Genomic DNA, 19,858 nt, shown 5'->3' on the forward strand with positions numbered 1-19,858 from the left:
CAATAGCTGTGTGTATGCACCAATGTGCGAGTGGGAGGCTGACCGCAGGACAGTTCACTCCATTGTTCTTCTTTATTTACTGGCACTCGATGAAAATCAAGAAGTGTCAAACCCAATTAGTCTATCACGCTGAATACTGGTGTGACCGCAGAGTTATAATCTTTATCTATGAGATCATGTTTGTGTCCTGGGAGCATCAGAAATAAAGTTATACGCTTACAGTTTTTCTCAGTCGCTTTGGTGCATTTCTCAGGTCAGAATTGAAATCTTCAAAACTAATTTTTCAACCTCCACACATCTCATCTCATCACTTGTGGACATCATAAATGCGCTTTATCATTGTTTTGAACAAAATGCAAATTACTTGACACACTGATGCAAATGATTATGTACAATTGTCTGCTGTTTCCTACATTATCAATTGCTTATGTCATGCTGATCACAATTAATTATACCAGTTTCTGTTGAATAATCTTACCCCCCAAAACATCTAGGCATAAGTTCATTTCATTAGTCACTACATGCAAAATGGTTGAACACATTATCAAAAATCAAAGTTAAAATACTTTATTCATATTGTTTGCATACAAGGATATAGCCAAACGAAATGTTGTTTCTTATGGACCATAAACAAAGTAAGAATGGACAACAACAACATCACAATAGCAACACTCAAACCATTCACCCACAATACCATAAGTACCAGTAAACAGTGAGCAGTAATATATATATATATATATATATATAACGTATATCCTTTTCCCCTGAGAACAGGATAACGAGATAACAAACCATAGCTGAATACAGGGGCTGGTAGGTGCGTTTCTTTAGGATAATTTCAAAGCAATTACCAGTGTCACTTGTAAGCTCAGTTGGTAGAGCACAGGGCAAAGTTTGATTAGTTTGATTCCTGTTCTTGTTCTTCTTTTTCTTCTTTTGTGTGTATTATCCTCTTCAGCAAAATTGTTCTGAAGAGATTGAGGGGAATCCAATCACACATTTCCCGACGGCTATTTCAAAGGTTCCGAAAGCCGTCAGGAAATGTGTGGTGTTACATGGATTCCTCTGAATGAGAAGGAATTTCCTCTGCCTGGGAATGATGGGGAAATGAAAAGTCCATGGGTTGATGGATGTGGACCAAGAACGCACGTGCTTTACAGTAATGTGAGCATGTGGAACAGTCTTTTCATAAGAACTTTGTTGAAGAGGATTATAAAAAATATTAAAAAGAAAAATTGAGTCTTCAGTGCGGATTGAACACACAATCTTAAGACTATATGCCCTGTGCTCTACCAAGTGAGCTAACCAATAATATTACAAACCACACTATAATTACCATTATGGTTATCTCGAAATCACAAGAAAATGATCCCATTATCACAGGAAAACGGAGTAAAATATTTGATTAGGACTTCCGTATGTATATATATGAATGTATATAGATAGACATTCCATACATGTCTATTTGAATTTTTTTGTAAATGTGTCCTGAATTGATGAAGATATCTGTTGTGATGTGGAAGAGAATCTGTGATACAACAGACCGGAACGTCAGCCAAAGGGGTGTACTTTATCCCATGCAACAGTCCTGTCTCTTTCTTTTCTGTATTACAATGACATGCTTTGTCAACAAATTACAGTGCGAACAGTAAAAGCATGGCTGTGATTCCTGTCCTCTCTCCAGCAATGTATAACTTTGTACTGGTGAAAGTGATATATGCCATACAAAAAAAGTGCAGCCTTATGCATTTTCAATCATTGTCATCAAAATCTTAGCCAAAGTGTACATGAGAAAATACAGTACACTGTTATATTGACAAGATGGCTAAACATTTTGACTTGCTTGTTCATAAACAAGACACAAGGACTTGTCCTTCTGATGGCACTGACAAGTTCCATGACATAAAGATTTGCTTTTGAGAGATAGACTAAGGATTTTGAGCTTAAATTATGGGCTTTTGCAGGTAAACCACTGTGTTGTGCTGTTTGTACTACCTGTTTCGAGAAATGCACTTACTGTTTTGCAAATGTTAAGGATGGTTTGAGAAATGTACCGAAGCAACTGAGAAAAACTGTAATACGTTCAGACTGCTTCACTTTGTTTTTGCCATGTTTTACATACATTGTTTAATTCTTAGATATATTTATTTAAATTTTTTATTCAGGATTTCTAATCCCAATGAAGGACCCTCTTTTATTCTTTTGTAGTGAAAACCAAGTTGCATACATAACCTTTTAAAATAGATTTGGTCTACCTTGGTAATTCAGCAGGTGCCTTTTCTTTATAAATGAGTAGACACTTAATTTATGTTTTAAAGAATATGATTTGGCTGAATAGAGGTTAATTAAGTGTAAGTTCAAATTAATTTCCTGGTGCTGTTGTCTTAAGGTTGACATTGGTTTTGTTGCTTTTGCTAAAGACTGAAATGTTGCTGACTGACCAGCAGACGGCAGGACGGAGCAGTAAACCAAACATGTGGAACAATGGATTCCACTGTCAGATCTGTACCATCAATCCTCATTTTCTGTATCCTCTCAATCTACGATGAGTCTCTGACACTAAAATAATAAAGCCAAATACTAGCCAAAATGTGGTAACGTCAATGATGTAGATTAGTTTACTTCAATAATAATTTCACACTGCACTCTAACAATATAAATATAGTTACAGTATTATTTGATTCGATTATAAGATGCTCAAGGCCCTTTTAAAATTGAATTCTGTTGTCTCTATGTTATGTTCCAAATGTGTGAACTCTATGCAGGCCTACACAAACACCATATTTATTACATGAGTGCTTTACATTACTCTTATACTAATGTTTTCTGTTCGAACCTTCCTGTGTCACTTCCAGCTGCACATTTTTACTGGGAGATCAAGATACATCTGCTCACTTTTATTTGCCTGTTTTACAGCTGTTGCATAACATGATGTCCACATGGGAAGTTAATGATGTTACTTAGGCTACAATAATCACTTTCATTTACAAAAACAAAAAAGTAGGATAGTAGCTCCTTGTATATTTAATGTACAACTCAATGGAAAGTAGAAAAGCACAACTTACATTTAGTTGACTAAGGAAATAATCTGCTTTGCTGCATTTGAGTTTAATAATTTCTCTTTCCAGTTTACTATGTGTTTGCTCTCTCTTGCTCTCCTGACACAGGGAGGTCAAAGGTCAGGGCTCATACTGTTGGAGCTTGAAGGGGTTTATTGTCCTGCTCAGACACATGGCAGGACATGTATTTTGTTATCTAGCAAACCAGGGGCTACATTGATGTTGGCGTGTTGTTTCAGGTACCACTGAGACAATAAAATATGATCCTGCTGCAGGGTGACAAGGATGACAAGGATCGAGAAAAAACACATATTTTTGCTGAAGTATTCTTTAATCTTTTCTAATTGTGAAATACTGGATTATTTATCTCACTGCTGACCTCTAAAACTTGTTTAAAATGAAGCAATCTAAAAAAAGAGCTTCAATCTTTGGTTAAATTGCTTGCAACTCAAGGATACATGCAACCTTTGACAAAGGGTATGACGAGACTGGGTTACTTTAAATAATCAATATTTTTATATTAACATTTGTATTTTAAAGAAGTTGCTCATAGAGATGGCCATACTAAGATGTATCACCTTAATATGAGGTTTCCCTTAGCTCTAGCAGATTTGAGCCTTAATTCATTGTTTTGGTTCTCCAGCCCACTACTTTCATAGTGTTGTTTTCGGACACAGCAGACAGCAGTTTTTAGAGAAAAAGTAGTACTATTGAAATGACATTCATCAGGTGTCCAGCAACACGACTCAGAATTAATGCTAATGTTGCTTTGTATCTGGTGGATGTGAAAATAGGTAGCTGTTTGCTTACATGTTCTCCAGATCAACTTAAAAGCTGATGATATTGCAGGTTTAAAGGCCAGAAAGGTGCTTTTCAGCCCAACCATCCTCTCCTGCTGTTAATTTCTTATAAGCAGCACAGATACATGCAGTTACATGGCGTGCTTAGCACAGGTGAGACAAAATACATTCCTATCCAAATCTGCCAGCATTTGGATTACCAATGAAAGGTTGAGAGTAGAGAAGAGGAACTAGTATCTATTTTAGTCCTTCATGTTGTTTTCTAGTGAAGCAATAAGAGACACAATCACACAAAGAAATTTCAAACAAACATTTCAAGTTTCAGGATTCTTTAAAATGACATGATTTTACATTCTCAGGTTTACATTTTGCTAAGTTTCCTCTGAGATCTATTGTATCCAGAAAAACAAAGGCCATGAGCTCTGCTGTGAGCTGAGGTAGGACAAAACGAAACAGAAAAATCTAATTGATGTGTCAATTAATAACTACAATACAAAGAGTGTCAAAGAGAGTAAGATCCTGAATTCAGAGAGTGAAGTGGAATATTTCAGTTGGAATAGATTTTTAAACAAAAGCCCTGTGTTGAAAGGGTGATTGGTTTTAAGTGAGTGGTTTTCTACTTTCTGCAGTAGGCCACAGCACCATATGCCACTACTCCAACAATGGCTACTAAAGCAGCACCTCCACATATCAGCTCAGTGGAGCTCAGAGGTTTGGTAGTCTTTGGTAAAGCAGTGGGCTCCAGCTTTTCTGGTGCTGCTTGAGAGGCTTCAATTGAATGTTCCTCCACATCTGAGAGGGGAATCTGTGAGAATTTTAGTTGCTCGAGACTTTCTGTCTGCGGCTCTGCTGCTATTGGTGCAAGGATAGATGGAGGGTGGAGACCCTGAGAAGAATAAAGCTCCTCAGCTTCAGAGGCTGTGGTTGAAGGGACCGGGGTGGATGTTGTGGAGGGGGGATCGAACCTGACGATAGGCAGAGGAGGCAGGGCCATCGGGGGAACCACCTGCCTGAACTCTGCAGGCTCCCTCTCCATGTGAGGCTCCTCTGATGACACCAGGAGCCCCTCAGTTTCTGGGGCTTGGAGGTCCTGCTCCTCCTCCTCCCTGAGCTCAACCAGCTCCCTCTCACCGCCTAAAACACTCAACACACTCGTCTGCAGCTCCTCATCTTCTTCCTCCTCTTCCTCTGTTCTCCTCACCCTCTCCTCCTCTGCGGCCTCCTTCTCTGCCTCCTCAAGCATCTCAGCCTCCTCTCGCTCCAGGTGGACCATGTCAGAGTTGGAGGAATGGTTCTCCTCTCCGGCCAGAACCGCCCCGTCATTGCTGTCCAGGCTCTTAGTGTCCTCAGGGTCCACGTCGCCCATCGTGGACCAGGACTCTGCCAGCAGGCTCTCGCTTTGCCAGGGCCCGGGGATCTCTGCCTGGGTCAATAGCAGAGCAGCAGGGCCAGGGCTGAGGGAACCAGAATTCCCGCCACCTCCATCCCCCTTGCTGGACTCGGCTGGGGCCTTTCCCTCCAGAATGAAGGCTGCTGCAAAGACAAAGTAAATAACTTCAGGTGGGACAAACTCCCAAGTAACTCTCATGTCTTGGCTGGGAACTCTGTAAGTATAATTATAAGGTATAATTAGTGTGCTTGAGTATTTCCATTTTATGCTACTCAGTTCTTCTAGTCTGCTACATTTCAAAAGGAAATAATGTACTTTTACGTCAAAACAAGCTTCTAAAAAATTATGCATTATAATACCTGAAAGATAAGTAATTATAAGTAATTGTTATGAATACTCCATAAACACCAAGTCACATTCCAAATCAAGACAGACAGTCCTAAACTTTTCCACATCATTCTGTAATGTGAGATATCGGAACTGCCAAAAACACAACGTGATTATCTGTATTGGACTGATTGAAAATATATTTGAAAATGTTAACTGCACACCTTTTTAATGACATTATTTTTTTCAATCCTTTCATTTAATTCTTGGCAAAAAGGTGATTAATGAAGAATCTGAAAATGTCTGACTTTGGCGCTCCCTGGAGGTAGTATCAGAAAGACACTGTGACGGACAACAATGCAGGCCAGGACACTAACAAACCATCACATAGACTGCACCAGTTTCCTCCATGATTGTCTAACTTTTCTACACAACAAAACTTCAGTACATCGGAATAATGTGGAAAATTCTACACATAGAGGCTTTAATAAATAGCGATGTACAACATAGTGCTTATCGACATTTGTCAACGGGTCTGTGTTCTCAGTGACATCTGAGGCTGTTGGAAAAAGTTGCTCACTGGCTGCTCTGCATTGCAGAGGCTGTGACTATCTATAGCTTAGACCTGCATATCTTACTATGTTTAGGCACTATATACATCTCCATCTGTCACCCAAGAGTGGAAGCTATTTCAGTGATTTCACATGACGTGAGAGCAGAAACATAAAATGAAAGTTCCATTTTATTCATCTGTGTCTGAAACACAAAAATTCTAGCAGTGCGCCTCATTATTACCAATACTGAGATGTTAACACTTAATCTCAACAGTATAAATCCTAATATCTGTAGAAAAAAAACACATTCCAGATTAAGTATGACCACTGTATACATGGCTGCATGTTTGCGCGAATTCAGTCTCAAGGTGACCCCTTTTCACTCCTTGTGCCACGACTCAGCTTTGATTGCAGAAAGTATGCGCCCCCATGCCAGCCCCAGAATAGATCCTCTCAACACTTGCTCTTCACTGACCAATCAAGTGTCACATTCACAACATGTCTGCGAGCAAATGAGAAACATTTTCATTGGTTTGGAAATACTTTCCATACTGTATATATTGGACCTATAGTATTTTCATTTTTTCTACTGTCTATATTATGTATGCAGAATATGTATGTACACCGTATTCATACCTCCAGCTGTTTATTCTGTATGTAAGCTCTTACTATTGCCATTACTTGTACTTGCAATATATATTTTGCATGCTGTAAATGATGCACATGTTCTTACCACCAATACTATATATATCTTAGCATATTCATATCTGCCCCCTTTATTACCACACATATGTACATTACTCTGCACCTGACTGCTCTTTGCACTGCTGGTTAGATGCTAAACTGCATTTTGTTGTCTAAGTGCTCTCTTGAATCTAATCAAATTTATGGTGGCTGCAGAGCAGAGGATGAACTCAGATGAAGTGAAACGTGTTACTCGAGTTAACATCAACTATAATCGTCAGAGCAGAAGAAAACCACCCGTTAAACGTGCATGAACTTGAAGAAAAGCAGCATTTTCAGCTGTTGCCTGCAGTTTCCCATTCACAACTGGTATGTATAGAATCAGAATTAACTTTATTGACCAAGTATGTGTACACATACATGGAATTTGACTGTGGGTTTGCTCTCAGTGTACTTAAACACAGAAATATTTACAAGAATATCGAATTAGACATACAGCTATAAACAAGAACAACAAAGCTGAACAAAGATAGAAGGAACATACATTGAACTAATATGTACATACAGGTAGTGGAAAAATTAGGTGTGAATAAATACTGTAAATTTATAAAAAGGTACAATGAACAATAACATACAATGTCTATATACAAGTCTTTTTGTTTTCTGTGTCTTATTTGTGGCAGACTTTCTGGCTGAGACGGCAGCTCCTCCTCCCACTACCAGCAGTAGCTGCTGCCCCTCAGTGAGTCCACATCAGCAGAAGACAGGATGAATAAATGACAAGGACAGATTTCTGTTCATCATTCTTTTTACAATTCATTCATTAGTTTGGGTTCTCAACCTACAGATTTAATCCTTTGACCTTTGCTTATTAATAATTTTAGTAACTTTCAAAAGTTGAAAAGTGACCATCAAGACTGTATGTCGAACACGAAGTTTGAAAGGATTCAGCTCAAATAAATAAATTCAGTACTGGATTTGAATTAGATAAAACGTACTTTAGTAGGGCCCAAGTACAAGCAATGTTTTATAATCTCCTAATTAAGTCAGTTTGCCCAGTGTCTTTATGCATTCTCTGTGTTAAATGTAAAATGTTTAATGCTTGACAAAAGATGCATTAATGTCTGTGCCCACATCATGTTCCCCTAAATATTTAAATTAGGGTGAACCAGTGTGTAGAGCCCTGCTTAATGAGGACAAATCCTTTACCAGCCTCTACCGGTCTTGAATATCTGTTACATTTGCACTCAAGTTGTGAATCCAAAATCTAAAAGGTGTTGCTGAGCTGGAGGTGACATGTAAATGAGATTTACCATTTAGATTCAATATGGGTAGTAGTGAACTTTACTTTGCATAAAGCTGTAGAATTTCCTGAAGAATATCTTTCTTTCTGTGAATTTCCAGTCAATAAAAAGAAAAAATGTAAAAATATAATCTTTAAAAAAAACTGGTGATGCATGTTCACAGGTTTGCAAGAAATACAATAAATGCATGTTTTCTGATTTTGACTGAATTAGTCACATTTGGATTAAATTATTTACATTTACACCCATCGTGAAAGTTAGAACATCTGCTGTAGATCTTTGGTTCAGGACCCACCAAGGGGTCTTAAGCCGAATCTGAGGGGTCAAAAGAAGAAAGAAAAAAAACGTGCGTTACATTTTTCGGTAATTTCTTTTGTCTTTACTTTTTACCAGGCCTCTAAAAATGATGGAAATTATACAACATTTTGCTCACAGCTTATTGAAACGTGTAGCTTTTCATGAGTCACATTTGGGTCATTTTAACAGCTCATAAGCCAAAAATGTTGATGACTACTGAAATACAGTTAATTGTGTCTGAATACAACTAAAAACTTCTTTAGCTAATCTACTTGCACCTTAAAGATCTTGTCCAAGCCTCAAGTGTGGTTTTGGGATCCATCCCTACCTCAATGCAAACTCGATGGAATACTGGTAGGTCCTATTAGTACTGTATATAAAGTATGTTCTCAAAGTGTTAAACACTATTTCTTTTGTGTTAGCTCATAGGGGAAAGCAAACCCAGTTCTTGCCTGTTGCGCAACTTCTTGCCACGTTTTGTGCAATAAAATCTTTTGACTTTGAGTCCAGCCGCCAGACAAAATCAATAAAAAGGCTTATTAGGCTTTGAGTAAACATTTCCAGTACACAGCTGTGCCTTTAAAGAGCTAAATCACCTGATTATTAATGGCCAGGTTTGTGTTTCAGCATTCAGATCAGTTAAATCTATTATCCCCTCATTTATGATTTGGATATTTTGTATGTTGTAGTTTTTTCTAATTCTCTCATGACTAAAATTTTTGACGTTGTATCACTCCACCCCTTCCAGAGTGAGCAGGCTGAAACAGACACCTCCCAGACGTCACTGATTTAATGACCAACTAGCGGCCATATTGTCTGTCCCAAGCTGTGTGTCCTGCAGACTGATGCAGACTTCAATCCACAGTGACACTGCTGCCTGAAAGTTATCCATATGAACATTTTAAACCCTTCAAACACTTGACTTGTCTGTGTCACGAACCACTCTGTCACCCTCCTTTACTTACTGGCCTACTTGAGTAATTGGATTCCCACTGATCCTATCCCAGCATGGTAAAATAAATAATCAGGAAGAATTAGGAATTGAGGATAGACTGATATCAGATGCTAAATTTTTTTACAAAAGTTCAGCTTTCAGTGTCAGTGTGGGAGAATTGGTTGATAAGATAAACCAGCTTGTCGTTTCTCTGTCTTGTGCAAGGTGAGATTTTGCCCTTCACAACCTCAGAGTTACCCACAATGACCCTTCTAACACTGACATGTTTACAGATAACACATGTTTAACAGAGCATCTAAGATCACATTCTTGATTCGAGCCACAGTCTAGGTTCTTCTTCTTCAGACTTTGGCTTTCTTCAGATTTCAGGCTTTGCTAAAATCTTCTGCCATGTGAATAAAAAGAACAAAACAACATGCTAGCATACCTGTGCCCTCTTTGCACGGTACTGAAGGAGTTGCTGAAGAGCAGCAGATGCTGGAGATCAAAGTGAGATGTCAGACACGAAGCCACAAAACAACAGATAGGCAGACATGCATGCTGTAGCTGGCACAGGACTAACAAGATGGACAAGCTGTGCAAAAGACTCTCTCTTCTCCCTCCCTCTCTCTCTCTCTCTCTCTCTCTCTCTCTCTCTGTCTCACCCCAGTTCCCAAATGCATGACATAACAGCTGGCTGGAGAGCAGTAAGTGGTGATTTAGCTGTCTGTTCAGAAGGAGAAATACTATGAATATTGTAAGTAAATAGTGACAAAAAAGACTCATGAATCTTGAATCAGACTTTAACCTGTGCATTCCCAGTCCTTGAAAGGTCAAAAGAGGTCAGTTGGTAGATGTTTCTCAGGTAAACAGTCTGGGGAGTTTTATGTCCATTGTCCAAACTGCAGATTATCAGTCAGTCCGCAGTTTGCATGCAAGTCGGTGACACCGAGTGGAAAACGCATGTCAGATAGGAAGAAGAGCTATTTCTAATGCTGAACTTTCCATGTTTTACTTCCCTCTACTGGCAGGACGTGTTACAAGACTCTGGAAACAATGCCAGGAGGCTTATATATGGTACACTTGCAAAGCACCACATTGTGTGCACAGTTTGCTTTTTAAAAACATACATATCATAACTGCTTCTATAGCTCCCCCAAAACTATGGAATTCTCTTCTTGTCACACAGTTTCTCCATGAAATTGTGGTTCTACAGTGTCAAGTAACTGTGCTCAACCTCACCTGTGCCTCTATTTCCTGTTATCTGCTTCGTGTGACCATGTGAGGTTTTATTTAATTGTCTCTTTTACTCTCCTTTGTTGTTGATTTTGTTGTCACTTTTATCAATTGTGTGTTGAGTGTAAATAAAGTTGGTTGAGTAATACACTTGCCAAAAATAGAAATCATAATAAAATTAAAAGTTTGCAAGTACAACAGAAAATATGTATATGTATATTTTAGAAGTTCAAGTTCAAGTTCAATAGCACATTTAAAAAAAAACGTAGTTGACTCAAGTGCTTTCCAGGTTCAGAATACACAACAAATATACACGACAAAAACAGTGGAAAAGGTCAATGATGTCAATACTCAACTCGATCTGAAGGCCAATGAATAGAGATAGGTCTTTAGCAAGGATGTGAAAGAGTCAGCAGTCTGAGCAATTCTTATTTCAGCAGGTAAAGTATTCCAAAGATTAGGAGCAGCTAATGAAAAGGTTTGGTCACCCTTAATTTTAACCTGGATCTGGGGACATCGAGGAGCATCAGATTGGATGACCTCAGTGCTTTGACAGGAGTGTGTACATGTAAAAGTTCTAATAAATAGGAAAGTGCCAACCCATTTAAAATTTTAAAAACAAGCAATAAAATCTTAAAATCAATCCTAAAGCGGATCCTAAAGCCAAGTTCCATGTTTAAGTCAATTAAAAATGCAGTTAAAATGAAATCCAGTCTCTACAGACCCACATTAAATATACTGCAAAAATGTCATGTACATTATATGAATAACAAAATATATAAAGATATTTATTTTATGTTTTATACTCATATGAAAACCAATACATGACAAATTTCAGCATTTCGCCTTACATTGATCGCATTTCCTTTCACTTAACCATTTGTATTTAGTACGGTGGGACATGTACATGTATGTGTATGTTGGTAACAAGCACATATTGTTTGTTGTCTCTGTCATCGTTGTGGTAGTTTGTTACTGTGGATGCTCTTCTGAGTCTATGGGTTCTTCGGTATGTGTGGATTTACACTGACTCATTATTTATTTACTTTTTTGTTTTTGTATGTTATCATTTGTCTTTATTACTTCATTTTATTTTACTTTTTATATATTCATTTCTAATTATTATTTTTATTTTATCTTGTCTTTTTTAATTTTTGCTGGCTAATTCCTGTCACCAGAGTGGAGTTCCTTTTGTTCTTGGTCATCTACTAGCTACCCCAAGCTACCCCCTGATATTCGCACAATTGCAGATGAAACGATTTTTAGGTCTAAACTTAAAACCCACCTGTTTAGAATGGCTTTTAATACGCAGTAGTGGTGTGACAATTTCCTTTTCTTGTTTCTTTTTAACTTTTCTTTTCTTTCTTTGTTATATGTATCTATTGTATGATATGCTGTTTTATTATATTCTATGATGTGAAGCACTTTGGATACCTGATGGTTGTCGTAAAGCGCTATAGAAATAAATGTTGATTGATTGATTGATCTACAATTTTGCTTTGCATTACCTCAAACAATTGATGAACAAATAATAATAATTTAACAATGAATATATGAATAAGGAAATTAAATTTTATTTGTATAGTAGTTTTTAAAGTAATTTAAAGTTGCAAAGTGATCTACAGAGAAAGGAAAATATTACAACCAATAAAACCAAAGCAAATGCAGACAAAAACAATAAGATTATAAAAAAAAACAATGAGACAATCAAACACGCCACATTTTTAAGCTAAAAGATTTATTCTACCCAAAATCTATACAAATACATATATTGTATTTTACTACATATATTAATGTGTAGTATGAGATGGAAATTCCTCCTTCCTACATTAGAATGAACCAGTCTCCTGTTCTCGCACCTGATTCGCTGCTCGGCCGGAAGTAAACATCATGTGACGTCGCACATCAGCTGATCCTCCGTAGACATCTTTACGAGTCACGACTGCGGCGATTAATTCATACATCTTCGTTTGTGGTTTTCGGGTAAATAATCATTGATTTAACGCACACATTGCAGAAATAAAACCTCCTTGTTGTTGGTGACGAGCTCTTTAATCATAAAATATTTTTAATTTCTCTGTTTGTTTTGTTATTTTTCATCGCAGGCCGAGCGGATCTTTGACAGCTGCAACCATGGCGCTCAGCGATGCCGATGTACAGAAGCAGGTAATGAACCGTTTTAACCTTCAAAAATGACACCACTCATCTGTTTCTCTTCAGATACTGTAGAAGCACTTTTTAAGGTACTAATTGTCTTATTACAACACCGAGAAATGTTTCTAATAGCTGTAATATTAGCCGGAAGTGTGTGCGTGTGTGTCGATTAACAATGACATTGAGAGAGCAGCAATAGGTTAGCATCGAAATAAACACAAACATAAGCTTGAATACAACATTTGTGGTGTTTTTGAATGTTGGTTTTGTACATAAGATTGCTGGTTATATAGAAATAAACAGCCATTTTGAAGCTAGCGTTGTATGGAACTTATGGCTGAGATGTGGAGGGTCATATTTCCAAATGATCACATGATGGACACATGCAGGGCCCTGATGAGGAACTGGGAATGAGTGAGCCACTGTCTGGACACTTCATTGGGAACTCTTAGCAAGCGACCATGGTGAATAACCTCCAAAAGGGTTCATGTAAATCTGCAGAAGTCAACTGGTACATATGTTATAAGTGTGGGTCAAGCGTTAATGAACAAAATGGACAGAAACATTCCTCACCATAGTGACAAAGTCAGCTCACGGCTGGGTGAGGAAGGATTTCTGGGTTTCATTATGAGAGAGTTCGTACTTATGAAGGAATAATGTTTCATGATGACGTCCTGTTAACATAAAACCCTAAAAATGAAATCTGAATCTGATGTGAGGAAACCCAGTGTTGTTTTTAATTAATGTTTATTTTTTCGTGTCTGCAGATCAAGCACATGATGGCCTTCATCGAACAGGAGGCCAATGAGAAAGCAGAAGAAATCGATGCAAAGGTGAAATAACACAGTGCTGTAGACTAGGACCAGAATGGATGATTAATGTGTTTTGGTTTCTGTTTTTGGTTGGTTGGACATTTTGTGCCTTTCTATTGGTGACCCATCACTACAGAGATGAAATGAAATGAGAGGATAGAGAAATAGGAAACCTCAGCACCTTGATTAGTCTTAAATGTATGGGGTGGGAGGGAACAAGTGCAGACTTGTTCAACATGTAAGGCAGTTACCAGAAGAGTCAGCATCAACATGTATCTCTGCTCCAGATTTGATTTGATTTTCAATATAAGGCCTGTGTTCTCGCAATTTATGACCTTTTGTTTGAAGTTTATTACAGTGCCCCCATTAGACCAGGCAGTGTATTAAAAGTGTCTGGATTCATTTAATCCTTTGTTTAAACAGTTGGTGTCATTGATATCAATATTCCTCTTTCAAGATTGACATGTGCACAAGAATATACGATGGGATAAGATAAGATAGAGTTATAACTTTTTTTTATCTCGACGGAAATTGTTGAGCAGTACAAAGAAGGAAAGATCGCCATTATAAACTATCAATAAAGGTCTAAGTATCAATAAAGTGATTCAAAAATTCAAAATATACACAATGCCAGAAATGTAGACAAAGTTAACGCTAAGGATCATAAGTTGCTCTTATCTCAAGATGTTTCGTGGTAAATTGCATATAGCCATGTATGTACGATCTAAAATCTCAAGTACATGCAGGTTTATATAATCAGTATAATTTGTTTATTTTATAAATATTATAATAATAACAATCTAATTTGATTTTATAATTGGTCGATTTTAATTTTCTGTTGTTGTTGTTACGAACGTGATCTTTTTAGATGTTTGAACACAGAGCCAAAGTTAAATTTTTATAAAATATAACTCTAAAACAATAGCAGTCTTAGTAGATCAACCAACTGTATGTACTGCTGAAATGATAATTATTAATGGATGAGTAGATCGACAGAAAATTAATAATCAGCTACTATATTAACAGATTAATAGAAAACATACATTAAATGTCAATAATGCTCTGCTTCTCAGATATGATAACTTGCTGTTTTATAACATTGTAAACTGAATATCTTTTGCGCTGTTAATGATTATAAACATGCTATTTTATGACATCACCTCAGTCTCTGGGATATTATATACTTTATTACACATTATATTGATTAAAGGCAAACATATTCCACAGACTAACTGATAATGAAATTGGTTGAAACCCTAGTTAGCAGTAAGTAGGCCCTTCAGATTTTGACAATTATCGCAGCATGTCAATCAAACCAATCAATTTAATCTTTTAAATTACACATGACACTGATTTTAAATCCATTCTACCAGCAGATTTTGTGGAAAACATGTCTTTAATGAAGCCTTTTAAAGTGACCTTAAATGAGGACTGGGCGATATGTCCAAAAATGGTATCACTATAAAACATTTCATATCAGTTGATATCGATAATTATAAGGAAAAATGTCAAATCATTATTTCTTTCAAGTTTAAAAGGGTGATTTTTGCTCCAGAGTGAAAGTTAAAGAAACTAGATGGTAACATGTGGTTTTAAACTATTCTTTATGGTCAGAACATGATGATCACTTGCCAAACAGTGGATCGTTTCACCAATCTGAGGTAGAACATTCAAAACAATTATGATAAAATAATTTTTCAACAAATATGCATGGGTAAAATAAAGTGAAATCTTTTTTCAGTCCCTTTTCCCCAACAAAATAAATATCTTATCGTAATAATTAAGTGCTAATTTGTTTTGAGCCATATGAATTACATTAAACATTTATTGAACATTTATTACTTTGTTATTGATTGAAAATTATATCTCGATAATTCTCATTATTGTTTTATTGCCCAGCCCTTCCTTTAAATATAGTGACCAAAATAAGTGCTAAGATGCACTGATTGATGATCACAAAAACAATGTTATGATGGAGAACTTCTTGTTGAGTGAACTGTGTCTCCTCCTGCAGGCAGAAGAAGAGTTCAACATCGAGAAGGGCCGTCTGGTCCAGACTCAGAGGCTGAAGATAATGGAGTACTACGAGAAGAAAGAGAAACAGATTGAGCAGCAGAAGAAAATGTGAGTCATGGCAGGAAATCACAGGACACGTTAAGTCCTTCCATCCTTAATCTGGCCTTTTTAAGACCAAAGATATATCTGTATGTGTGACAGAATTTCCGTAATTTCATTTAGTCTCTTCATCCTACAATGACTCTTTTGTAAGCTGCCTCAAATAGTCTCAAAGAACAAACCGGTAGTCTCACTTAGAAATCTTATCAGACCCAATGTCTGTGTTATTTGTCTACAGTCAAATGTCAAACCTGATGAACCAGGCTCGACTGAAGGTGCTGAAGGCCCGGGATGATATGATCTCCGTAAGCAGCCATACATCATTTTGTGATCACAGTGGCTAATTTTAATTATACAAGAGAGATGGATTTTGTGAACACTGTCTTCTGTGTAAGTAAATGAAACCCCATGTGTATTGTGCCCTCAGGAAATGCTGAATGAGGCCCGCCAACGGCTCGTTAACGTCGCAAAAGACCCAGCCAGGTATTCAGCTCTGATGGACGGATTGATCTTACAGGTTAGTTTATACTTTCAGCTACTATACACTTATCTCTATGTTTATTAGGTACACCTGGCTAAAACTAATGCAGTCTAATACAACATTACTATCACGTATTATGCACATTCCCTGGTCAGTAGTTTGCACATTCCTGCACAAAACTGTACAGCGCTTTAATTTTTATATTGTACGTATTTTTTTCACAATTTTTCATATTTATTGTAAATTTTCCATATATGCTTCTTGACTCGCAGTACTTCCTTTTTCTCTTCAGTTTTATCTTATTATGTTTATTGTTATGGACAAAAACACCAAAGCATATTCGTTGTAGGTGAAAACCTACTTTGATTCTGATTGTATTGCATTGTACTGAGAGGTATTTCTAATATTATGTTCACCTATTTATAGCAATGAGGCTTATAAATAATAGAAACACCTGTCAGTATAACTCATTACGGTTCAGCTGCACCACAAACTACAGCCTCCATCAAATCAACACCTCTCTGAAACAGTTTAAACAAAAATTGAACACTACAGCCTTCATGAGGGTAGGATTTATTTAAGGACTGCATTCGTTTTAGCTCGGTGTACCTAATACACTGGCAACTATGTTTATGAGAAAGTTATTAAAAACTAAGGTTTAATAACCTTTTCATAATCTTCCATTTCAGGGATTGTATCAGCTTCTGGAGCCGAAAGTGACTATTCGCTGCCGTAAACAGGATGTGCAGATGGTACAGGTGAGTAAATTAGCAAGTGCATGTTCAGATTTATATTTGTTAGGGCGCCGGTTAGCTCCACTAGAGCGCGCGCCCCATGTACAAAGACTGAGTCCTTTCTGGGTTCGAGTCCGATCCACGGCCCTTTGCTGCATGTGGTCATCTCTTGCTCTCCCACATTTCCTGTCTCTCAACTGTCCTATCTGAAATAAAGGCACAAAAAGCCCCCCCAAATAATACTTTTTGTAGTTATCCATTCAGCAGATACTTTTGTCCAAAGCGACGTACAAATGAGGTACAACCCAAGACACTGTAGATCAAGGAGAGATCATCAAGTTGATGTGTTTAGAAGCTCAGTTTCAAATTCATGTATGCATGTGACAAGAAATAGGAGAGAATAGGAAATGGATTCTTATTTATTGTGTGTGAGAGAGCATGTTAGGTGAGTAGGTAGTCTCAGAAGACAGAGAGGAGGATTCTGCTGAGCGAGTTAGGTAACACCTTTAAATCTAAATTCAAATTGTATTGTGACTCTCGTCTTTCAGGCATCCATCCAGAGGTCTATTGCTATTTATAAAGCAGCAGTGAAGAGCAGCATTGAGGTCCGCATTGACCAGGACAACTTCATCCCCCCAGATGTGTAAGCAGCATCACATTTTTAACATAAATGAAACTTTGCCGTGTTAAATTTACTCCTGAAGATGGGTATTTTGTCATTTTGATTTGTGCCTGTCTTCCGTCAGTTCTGGAGGTGTTGAGATCTATAACGGCAATGGGAAGATTAAGGTGGCCAACACCCTGGAGAGCAGACTGGATCTCATGGCTCAGCAGGTAGGAAATAGAGACGACCCTTTTCATCCTTGATTCCAGAAAATGTTTAAATATGCATCATAAACACTCCTACCAGTGTGATTTTTAGCCTTCCATTGTGCATGTATGTTGTTATGTTTATCTATTTTAATCCCCCTCTCCTTTTTCTCATCTCATGTTTTAAGAGGTCTTGACATTTGATTATTTTGTCTGTTGTGTTCATGCTCTCTTTCAATGTCAAAGAAAAAAGAATAGCAAAGAAGAATTCCTCCTTTTAACGAGCAGTGCAGTCATGCAGTCTAAATTTGACAGAAATAAGATTAGTGTGGCTTTCATCTTACGTGAAACTTTGTTTCAATGTGAGGAGCTGCAAGTGATTTTGTATTTATTATATTTTTCAATTTTGTGTCAATTTGGCTTTTGTCCTTTTTAATGAAGCTGTCTGATCTAGAAAGGTGTTCCATAAATGAACTTTACTTAGTTACAAGATTGTTATTTTATTGACACTTATCTATCTATACAGCAAATTTAAAGAATGATATCTCTTATATTGGCAGTTTCTTTTACAGTGAGCAAACACATAAACAAAATGGGACAATAAATAAATCAACAAAAGTGAACAAATAAGAATGTACCCATCCCAATTTACACAACTCTAGTCTCCAAAATATGGCATAGTTTTTAGATCGATTTTCATAATCGTACATTCACTTTTTTATACATTTAGTGTTCTGATCTTGTGACATACTTTGTGTTGTCTGTTTTTTGTTTGACTTGATTGTTTTGGGTGGGGCATTTAAATTAATCTCAGTGAGGCTTTCCTACTTAAGTAATAGTAGTAGTAAAGCTCAAATAAATACAATAAACTAAAACTTCTAGAACTTAGGGTTTTGGACTTTTGTTCATACATTTTTAATATGTCACCGCAGGTTTTTGGAAATTGAGTGGGGCTTTTTTTTTTTACTATTTCCTAACACTTTATAGACCAAAAGATGAATTGATAAAATAATCTGCAGGTTAATCGTGATTTGCTGTCCTACTTATAAACCATCTGTTTCTGTGTTTGCAGATGATGCCGGAAATTCGAGTGGCTCTCTTTGGTGCCAACCCAAATCGCAAGTTCATGGACTGAGTAGTTCCACTGTATTAGAGAAAAACTCTACTTTTATTTTTTATTTTGTCATATGAAAGACAAGTCATTCCTCTGTGAAACCAATTTGTGTAATGTATTGCTGTATTTTTCTGTGCATTAAGAGACATGATAGACGCTGCAACTCAACATGACAGATGTGCGTCAAGGGTACTGCGCAGCTGTAGTGACTGGTTTACTCTGCTGCTTCCCCTTTTGAGGGTCTCAGTTTACACTTATTAGTCAGGGACGACGGGATCCAGACTGGATGGTTGACCAATTGTCCTCTAATTGGATCAATTTTCAGGACAAGCATCTGTGTCACAGTTTTCCCAGTTTCATTAACCTCTGCAACATGTTATAAGTTGTATGGGGCATTGTGTTGCTAATGGGTGTCTGCTCCAACCAATCACAGAGAAAAAAACCCTGCATCCTAGAAACAAAACTGAAAACTGTACATGACCTTACAGAGTTATTTTTTTGACATTACATCGACTGTACGTTACTCTGTCATGATTTAAACGAGTGGGAGTTATCATTCCAGAGGGTGCACTGTATGTATATGAGGTTTCCAGATTAAATTATACGTATGTGTGGTTGTTGTTTTATTGTTTGTTATTTTCTTGTTTTGGTTGTGTCTCTGAAAATGTTATATTGTGGAAATGTAAAACATAATAAAATATAAATCAGTAGTATCACTTCTCTGCTCTTTTTGGCTCATACAATGTCCTCACTGCTGTGCGCTGTACTTATTTTGCTACGCTGGCCATTCATGCTTTGTTCATTAGTTTATCACATGGTATTTGTCAGACAAAAATGCCCCAATTATCCAGTTGCTCCGAGTATTTTGCTGACATGCTCGACTGATACCGGAGTTTCTTGTGGCAAAACAAGCTGAGCCTTTTGTGAGTTGGCTGAGGCGAGACACAGGACACCAAAATCTTGTTCTTACTGGTGAGTATTTTATGTTTTAATGTAGCTAGATTTGCCTGTAAGATTTTTCCTTATTTAAGAGTGATCTGAGAGTTGTCACTT

The 19,858-nt window shown here is 37.2% G+C and overlaps 2 protein-coding genes across 4 annotated transcripts; one reads left to right on the top strand and one right to left on the bottom strand.

Annotated features, from left to right (window-relative positions):
* Nucleotides 1-4,171: 4,171 nt before the first annotated feature.
* Nucleotides 4,172-9,955, bottom strand: si:ch211-214j24.14 (uncharacterized protein LOC559160 homolog). 3 transcript variants are annotated; one of them, XM_038739077.1, is made up of 3 exons: nt 9,798-9,954; nt 8,356-8,433; nt 4,172-5,392 (listed from the first exon to the last, which is right to left on the bottom strand). In XM_038739077.1, the coding sequence occupies exon 3, from the start codon at nt 5,223-5,225 to the stop codon at nt 4,476-4,478; it is 750 nt and encodes a 249-aa protein (XP_038595005.1). In that variant the 5' UTR covers nt 5,226-5,392; nt 8,356-8,433; nt 9,798-9,954; the 3' UTR covers nt 4,172-4,475. The 3 variants fall into 3 exon arrangements, with proteins under 3 accessions (XP_038595005.1, XP_038595004.1, XP_038595006.1); XM_038739076.1 differs by lacking the exon at nt 8,356-8,433 and having other exon boundaries at nt 9,798-9,955; XM_038739078.1 differs by lacking the exon at nt 8,356-8,433 and having other exon boundaries at nt 4,172-5,389.
* A 2,490-nt stretch (nt 9,956-12,445) lies between these two features.
* On the top strand, nt 12,446-19,521 carry atp6v1e1b (ATPase H+ transporting V1 subunit E1b). The gene is made up of 10 exons (XM_038739074.1): nt 12,446-12,568; nt 12,691-12,751; nt 13,507-13,572; nt 15,566-15,675; nt 15,905-15,971; nt 16,094-16,183; nt 16,837-16,905; nt 17,430-17,524; nt 17,628-17,715; nt 18,764-19,521. Exons 2-10 carry the CDS (start codon nt 12,719-12,721, stop codon nt 18,824-18,826), a joined length of 681 nt encoding a protein of 226 aa, XP_038595002.1. The 5' UTR covers nt 12,446-12,568; nt 12,691-12,718; the 3' UTR covers nt 18,827-19,521.
* Nucleotides 19,522-19,858: the final 337 nt, after the last annotated feature.

This window comes from Micropterus salmoides, unplaced genomic scaffold (genome assembly GCF_014851395.1).
Source record: "Micropterus salmoides isolate LMB-PRFRI ecotype aquatic unplaced genomic scaffold, ASM1485139v1 Ms_hic_scaffold_23, whole genome shotgun sequence".
Classification (NCBI taxonomy): Eukaryota; Metazoa; Chordata; class Actinopteri; order Centrarchiformes; family Centrarchidae; genus Micropterus; species Micropterus salmoides.

Excerpts from the sequence above, each read along its gene's own strand:
- atp6v1e1b (XM_038739074.1), top strand. The coding sequence starts at position 12,719 with ATGGCGCTCAGCGATGCCGATGTACAGAAGCAG. Across the intron at positions 12,752-13,506 it reads ATGCCGATGTACAGAAGCAG|ATCAAGCACATGATGGCCTT; the intron begins GTAATGAACCGT and ends TCGTGTCTGCAG. Across the intron at positions 16,906-17,429 it reads AGGATGTGCAGATGGTACAG|GCATCCATCCAGAGGTCTAT; the intron begins GTGAGTAAATTA and ends CTCGTCTTTCAG.
- si:ch211-214j24.14 (XM_038739076.1), bottom strand. The coding sequence starts at position 5,225 with ATGGGCGACGTGGACCCTGAGGACACTAAGAGCCTGGACAGCAATGAC.